The 7,909-nt window shown below is 49.9% G+C and overlaps 1 protein-coding gene across 3 annotated transcripts; it reads left to right on the top strand.

The window, feature by feature from the left end:
- Positions 1–3,940: 3,940 nt before the first annotated feature.
- ORM1 (orosomucoid 1) lies at positions 3,941–7,495 on the top strand. 3 transcript variants are annotated; one of them, XM_011998493.1, is made up of 6 exons: positions 3,941–4,264; positions 4,683–4,825; positions 5,033–5,103; positions 5,808–5,915; positions 6,070–6,173; positions 7,309–7,495. In XM_011998493.1, exons 1-6 carry the CDS (start codon positions 4,151–4,153, stop codon positions 7,372–7,374), a joined length of 606 nt encoding a protein of 201 aa, XP_011853883.1. In that variant the 5' UTR covers positions 3,941–4,150; the 3' UTR covers positions 7,375–7,495. The 3 variants fall into 3 exon arrangements, with proteins under 3 accessions (XP_011853883.1, XP_011853884.1, XP_011853885.1); XM_011998494.1 differs by having other exon boundaries at positions 7,315–7,481; XM_011998495.1 differs by having other exon boundaries at positions 7,363–7,410.
- Positions 7,496–7,909: the final 414 nt, after the last annotated feature.

Genomic DNA, 7,909 nt, shown 5'->3' with positions numbered 1-7,909 from the left:
GATCGATGATAGACAGATAGATAGATGATAGATGATAGAGATAGATAGATGGATGATAGATAGATAGATGATAGAGATAGATGATAGATATAGAGATAGATAGATAATAGATCGATCGATAGATAGATCGATAGATAGATTGATAGATAAGTGGTATCTGGAGTTGGTCCCCATCATCTCACCCCTGGACCACTGCATCAGCTCCAACTGGTTTCTCAGTTTTACTCTCCTACCCTTGCCCTCCGCATTCTTCCCATTCAGACAGAGCGTTCTTTCTAAAGAACCAATCTGGTTATGTCTTTCCAACCCCTTTTAAAATCTTTCCATTTCTCTCCAACACTTCCTAAGTCTAGCGAACCCCTCAGCCTGGCTTTCATGCCCTGCAGGCTCCGTCTCCTGCCAACCTCTTCAACATAAAGTCTGGCCACTCTGACCTATCACATGCTCCAGCTGCACAGACCTTCCAGCTCCCCGATCCACCCACTCTCTCACCTGCTCTCTTCCCTCTTGGTAACTCCAATCATTGTTTCAAGTCTCAAATGAGAGCAATGAATATTCAAAAAATAAACCAAGCTGGCAAAAAAACAAAAAAGAAAGGAAAAAAAAGGGACATTTCTGTTCTGATGAGGATGGGGATAAGGAGACTCACTTGTGCATTGCCAAATTGACGTTCAAAATCCTTAGTGCTTTTGGATTTGTCATGTTTGGGAGGAGGGTTTTTAAAACATCGGCTTTCTTGAGGTTGAATAAATAAAAGAAAATGCACACATTTTAGGTTTGCAGTTTTTACAACTATATGTGTGTATATAATGACCACCACGGGCCGGGCGCGGTGGCTCAAGCCTGTAATCCCAGCACTTTGGGAGGCCGAGACGGGCGGATCACGAGGTCAGGAGATCGAGACCATCCTGGCTGACACGGTGAAACCCCGTCTCTACTAAAAAATACAAAAAACTAGCCGGGCGAGGTGGCGGGCGCCTGTAGTCCCAGCTACTCGGGAGGCTGAGGCAGGAGAATGGCGTGAACCCGGGAGGCGGAGCTTGCAGTGAGCTGAGATCCGGCCACTGCACTCCAGCCTGGGCGGCAGAGCGAGACTCCGTCTCAAAAAAAAAAAAAAAAAAAAAAAAATAATGACCACCACGATGACAACCTGGATCATTGTCATCCACTTCACTGTTCTTTCATACCCTTTTGCAGTCAAATTGCCCTCTTTTGCCCTTGGCAACCACTGATCTGATTTCTAAAATTATAGATTTGTTTGGGCTGTTCTAGAACAGAACGGTACAGTATATAAGCTCCTTTATATCTGGCTTCTTTTGTTCAGCATAGTATTTTTGAGATTCATCCATGGTGTTACATGTATCAGTAGTTTAACTATTTTTATTGTTAAGCAATATTCCTTTGTAAGAAAATGCCACATTTTTATTTACCGTTTTCCTGTTGATGGGCATTTGGATTGTTTCTTTCTTTCCTTTTTTTCTTTTTTTTTTAGACAGAGTCTTGCTCTGTCTCCAGGCTGGTGTGCAGTGGCATGATCTCGGCTCACTGCAACCTCCGCCTCCCAGGTTCAAGTGATTCTCCTGCCTCAGCCTCCCAAGTAGCTGGGACAACAGGTGCGTGCCACCACGCCTGGCTAATTTTTGTATTTTTAGTAGAGATGGAGTTTCTCCACGTTGGCCAGGCTGGTCTCAATCTCTTGACCTCGTGATCCACCCACCTCAGCCTCCCAAAGTGCTAGGATTACAGGCGTGAGCCATGGCCCTTGGATTATTTCTAATTTTGGCTATTTTGAGCAATGCTGTTGTGAACATTGTTATGTAAAACTTTGTGCATAGGACATGGTTTCCTTTCCCTTGGATAGTATGGTAATTTTAAAAGGGAAATTGGTTGCTCTCTGACACTTATCATCAGAGGAAAAATCACAATATGAAATGCTGTTAGATAGGCTGGGAGCGGTGGCTCACGCCTATCATCCAGCACTTTGGGAGGCTGAGGCAGGAGGATCACTTGAGGCCAGAAGTTCAAGACAAGTCTGGGCAACATAGTGAGACTGTCTCTACAGTATTTTTTTAAATTTAATTAGCCAAGTGTGGTGGTGCGTGCCTGTAGTCCTAGCTACTCCAGAGGCTGAAGTGGGAGGATTACTTGAGCCCAGGAGTTTGAGGCTGCAGTTGAGCTATGATTCACACCACTGCATTCCAACTTGGAGAGCCTGAAAAAAAAAAAAAAAAGTGCCGTAGATATAAAGGACATGACTAAGTAGGTTAGAATATAGTAAGTGAGCCAGGCACAGTGTCTCATACCTGTAATCCCAGTACTCTGGGAAGCCGAGGTGGGCAGATCGCTTAAGCTCAGGAGTTCGAGACCAGCCTGTGCAACATGATGAGACTCCATCTCTACAAAAGTACAAAAAATTAGCCGGGTGTGGTGGCACGCACCTGTGGTCCCAGCTACTCAGGAGACTGAGCTGGGAGGATCTCTTGAGCCCGGGAGACAGAGGTTGCAGTGAGCCAAGATCCCACCACTATACTCCAGCCTGGGCGACAGAGTGAGACGCTATTTCAGAACAAAAACAAAAAAGAATAGAGTAAGTGAATGAAAAGTTATGCATCCATTACACTTTTATTCATTTATTTATTTTTGAGATAGGGTCTCTTACTCTGTCATACAGGCTGGACTGTAGCAGCAAAATCGCGGCTCACTGCAGCTTTGAACTCCTGGGCTCAAGCAATCCTCCAGCCTCAGACTCCAGAGTAGCTGGGGTTGCAGGCACGTGGCACCAGATCTGGCTAATTTTTAAATATTTTTGTGTAACGATACGGTCTCCCTGTGTTGCCCAGGCTAGTCTTGAACTCCAGGCCTCAGGTGATTCTGTCATCTTGGCCCCATTAAGCTTTTAACTACAAACTACACTGAAATATGAAAAAGTATTCAGAAAGAAATGAATAAGAATGCAAAATTATAATCACACCATAAGAATACTTTCTGAGTAATCCCAGTACTTTGGGAGGCCGAGGCGGGTGGATCACCTGAGGTCAGGAGTTCAAGACCAGCCTGGCCAACATGGCCAAACCCCATCTCTACTAAAAATAAGAACAACAACAACAAAAAATTAGCTAGGCATTGTGGAGGGTGCCAGTAATACAAGCGACTCAGGAGGCTGAGGCAGGAGAATCACTTGAACCCAGGAGGCAGAGGTTGCAGTGAGCCGAGATCCAGCCATCGCACTCCAGCCTGGGGAACAAGAGTGAAACTCCGTATAAAAAAAAAAAAAAAAAAAAAAAAGACTACTTTCTGAAAGTGTTTATTCATACAAATAAAGACTTGACCCATGAGGTAGGAATGCATATGGGCCACGGAATCACTCATTCCACAGTATATACCAAGTGCCCTTGAAGTGCTGGGCACGGCTCTAGGATCGGGGGCGTATTGGTGAAAGAGAAGCAAGCTGCCTGCTCAGATGGCAGGGAATGGGGGAAAACAGGGAGATAATTTCCTGTCGAGTAGTATATTTACTGGAAATAGACATTCGACTTGCATGTCCCTTTTTGGAAATGTGCCTGTGTCCCGGGCTGGGTTGGGGCCCCACTGAACTTTGGCTCTGACACAGCTGTTGCCACACTCAGTGGAACTGAAGCCATGCTTGCCTTCACCCGGCATCCCTCACCCCAACTCTCCCCACCACAACACACGTCCCATGCCAGCCTGGGGACTCTCAAAGGTAGCTTCATCATTAGGTTTGTGGCGGGGTCACACTGAAGTAAGTCTTGGCACTCAGAGGGATAGGAATTGAATGAAGATGTGCGATTACTGGCAGGAGCCCTCTCCATGGAAATCTGTGGACTCACACGTTTACTAATGTTGCTGCAGCCCTGCACCCACCTTGGCCTTGGGCAGCCATACTCTAGGGCTTTTGTAACCTCTCCATGTCAGGAACTCAAATTAGACCTGGGTTTGGAGGCAGTACCCTCAGTTGGCCTTTGGCGGAAGGTTTTTGTGCAAGGCATTTCCCAAGTGCTGGCAGGATTGTGTCACAGACACAAAGCAAACTTTTGCTGGGCTCCAGGTGACCGCCCACAGTTTATTATAAAGGTGACTGTACCCTGCAGCCACCAGCACTGCCTGGCTCCAGGTACCTCCTGATCTCAGTATGGCGCTGTCCTGGGTTCTTACAGTCCTGAGCCTCCTACCTCTGCTGGAAGCCCAGATTCCATTGTGTGCCAACCTAGTACCGGTGCCCATCACCAACGCCACCCTGGACCAGGTGAGTGCCTGGGCTAGCCCTGCCCTGAGCACATGGGCAGCTACCTCCCTTCTCTGGGCTTCCCTTTCCCTGCTGGCTGTGGTCGGCCCCCCGCTCCTGGCTCTGCCCTTTTCTCTTCTGGGTCCCTGGGTGAAATTCTCACCAGCCCAGGGGACTCTGGAGGCACCCCCTGACTGCCTCCAAACTCAGAAGCCTCACCGCAGAGTCCTTCACAGAGTACGGTTCTGTGCTGGGGCTGGAGGGGCTGCCTGGGGGACAATGACTGATCTTCGGGGAGAGCTCCTGCATGTCCACTGCCCATCAGGGGCCTCATCTCCCCATTTGCAAAATCAGGGAGAGATCTGCCTGAGTCTCTTCCCGGCTGACAGTCAAAGATTCAGCATCAAGCCCCCATCACCAGCTTCCACCTTGTCCCCAGATCTCTGGCAAGTGGTTTTACATTGCATCGGCCTTTCGAAATGAGGAGCACAATAAGTCGATTCACGAGATCCAAGCAACCTTCTTTTACTTTACCCCCAACAAGACAGAGGACACGATCTTTCTCAGACAGTACCAGACCCGGTGAGAGCCCCCATTCCAACACACCCCCATCTCAGCTTCTGGCTGGAAGACCCTCTTCCTGGCCTTGGCCTTCCCATGGGTGGAACCGGGAGGAACCGGGAGGGCTGGCTTTAATCTCCACCGGACTCTTGCCCCTGGACTGTGATGGGCGATTGGCCACTTCTCAATAACCTTCCTGTTTTCCTCCTGCCTTCTGTTTGGTTTTAGACAGAACCAGTGCATCTATAACACCAGCTACCTGAATGTCCAGCGGGAAAATGGGACCATCTCCAAATACGGTGAGGGCCAGTCCCCAGGCAGGAGGGTTCACCATGGAAACAGGGCAGGCCAGCATAAGGTGGGGGCTGGATATAGAGCCCTGGAGGCTTTGGGCACAGAGAAATAACCACTAACGTTTTTTGAGCTCTTACAACATCCTCAGAAACAACTCTAACAGGACAGTACGAGAATCAGATGAGGAAACAGAAGAACAGAGACCTCAAATAGTTTTCCGGAGGTCACACAGCTTATAATTAGAACTAGAATTGGAACTCCAGGCTGGCTTCAGACCTGCCTCTCTCTCATGCCCTCTTTAAGATCCTTTGGAAACCAAGGGTGGAAGCCTGTATGTTGGAGAGGTGGTGCCTTCAACTATGTCCCCCATCACCCCAGAGATGGCACATAGCAGGGAGCTGGTGGAGCTGAACTGACACCATTTAGCAGCCCAAGCCTCCTCTCTGGGCCTCATTTTCCTCATCTGTAAAATGGGGAGAAAGGCCCTGACAGCCATGGTCTGTGTGAGGCTCCTGAGATTCCCATGTACAAAACGTGCTTGGCATGGAGCCGGGCATGCAGCATGGACTGGGCACACAGTGGCCCAAAGAAGCCCCGGGCCTTCACTGATGGGCTGTGTGGTCCTGGACACACCTAGGTACCTCACCTGTAGGACGAGCACCATTGTGCCATCCCATGTTCTCACCCAGAGGCTCTTTTTCCCTTCCAGTGGGAGGCCAAGAGCATTTCGCTCACCTGCTGATCCTCAGGGACAGGAAGACCTTCATGCTGGCTTTCGAAGTGAACGATGAGAAGAACTGGGGGGTGTCTGTCTATGGTAGGCATGCTTAGCAGCGCCAAGCTCATGCCCCACTCAGGCCTCACGCCCCATTCACCCACCCCTGGGGCTCGGCCCCCAGAACCCCAGCCCTCCCTGGCCTCTCGCCCAGACCCCATCATATCCCCAGTCAGTCTCCTTGCTCCCCCTGTAGCTGACAAGCCAGAGACGACCGAGGAGCAACTGGGTGAGTTCTACGAAGCTCTCGACTGCTTGCGCATTCCCAGGTCAGATGTCGTGTACACCGATCAGAAAAAGGTAAACGCAAGGGATTGGGCAGTGCCCGCCTTGTCCATGGCCCAACTTGGGCCGCCCCAGAGGCCCAGAGCGGGAGAGCTGCCAGGCAACGCTGCACAGCTACACAGCTTTTCTGCCTTTAGGCAGCTGCCTCACTGTAGGGACAGCTGAGCTCTACCGAGGCCCAGGGGTGGTGGATGAGAGCCCAGGAGGAAGAAGTCCCTGTGAAACCAGGGAGGACCTCAAAGCTAACAGGAGGGAACAGCGTGAGCCAAGGGGTTGGGGGATTGACAGCTGGAGAGGATGCAGTGCGGGGAGTTACCACCTACAAAAGCCTCCCAAACCCCAGGCTTTCATCTCACCTCCACTCCCTGCTCATTTTTAATACCCGTGCAGTGGGGCATTGATACTATGGTTTTCAGTGTCACCCACACTGCAGCACGGCCATAGTCACCATCCCAATTTTTGCTCCAAATGAGAATTACTGTATCGTGAGCTCCTTAACACTTTTCTTTAAACCCGTGTTCGGAAGACTTGCCTTGGTGTGGCCCCGTGCCCTAATATCTGTGAAGTTACAGCGCCGATGAACTCGTTCCCATTTTTAAAACACATACATGCAATATTTTCATGACTATTCAAAGAAAAACAATTCCATCCATTTGCCACCAGAGATGACCACCAGTGGTGTGAACTAGTTCCCCAGCCCCAGCCCCAGGATCCTGGGAGAGGGCATATGAACACAACCACTGCAGTCAGCTCACCTGATGCACAGCCTGGTTCCCGCACTGTCCGGCTAGGGAGCCTCGAATGGGTCCCACGGCCATCCTGAGCCTCGGTTACATCATCTGCATAGTAGTGGCGGTGGTGAGGAATTCAGGAGCTGCAGCATAAGGGTGCAGCAGGTCCTAAGTGCTCAGTAAACGTCTGTGGTTCTTAAGGGTCTGAGCTCCCATTTTAGAGGCAAATAAGCTGAGGCCCAGAGACAGAAAACGACCTGCCAAAGATCACCCAGCTTGGAAGTGGCAGTGCCAGGGTTGGAGCCCTGGTTGAACTGGTTCCACAGGCCAGAGCGCATTCTGCCCTCTCCCTGGAAGACCTCCCATCCTTTCCCTATCTCTCTGCTTCCCCCTCACCCCAACTGCCCGCTGCCTTCTAGGATAAGTGTGAGCCACTGGAGAGGCAGCACGAGAAGGAGAAGAAACAGGAGGAGGGGGAATCCTAGAAGGCCACAGCCTAGAATCAGGACAGAGACTTGGGGGCCATCCTGCCCCTCCAACCTGACACATGTACCTCAGCTTTTTCCCTCATTTGCATCAATAAAGCTTCTGTGTTTGGAACAGCTAGGTTGTTAGTCATTTCTTCATTCATTCATTCTGAAGCCTGCCCTGAGTTGAACCCTGGCTGGGCACTGGATAAGACACTGTCCCTGGTGGGAAGAGCCTCACATGTGCCAGAATGGATGATGACAGGCACCGAGTGCTGTGGGAACCCGGCACTGTGGGAAGATGCCATCTTCTGCAGAAGTGTGGGAAGGCCTCCTGGAAGGGGCACATGAACCAATCGAGAAAGATGAGGAGCATATCACAACCTGCTGTTCCTGTGTACAATGTGTGACGATCAAATCAGGGTCATGAACATTTCATTTCCACCACCTCAAACGTTTACCATTTCTTTGTGTTGGGAACATTCAATATCACACAGTTCCCCATAAATATGTACATTATGTGTCCATTTAAAATAATACAAGCAAACAAATG

Source organism: Mandrillus leucophaeus, unplaced genomic scaffold (assembly GCF_000951045.1).
Source record: "Mandrillus leucophaeus isolate KB7577 unplaced genomic scaffold, Mleu.le_1.0 Scaffold572, whole genome shotgun sequence".
Taxonomy (NCBI): Eukaryota; Metazoa; Chordata; class Mammalia; order Primates; family Cercopithecidae; genus Mandrillus; species Mandrillus leucophaeus.
The sequence above is the reverse complement of the archived record's forward strand: the minus strand, read 5'-3'. Positions and strand labels throughout refer to the sequence as shown.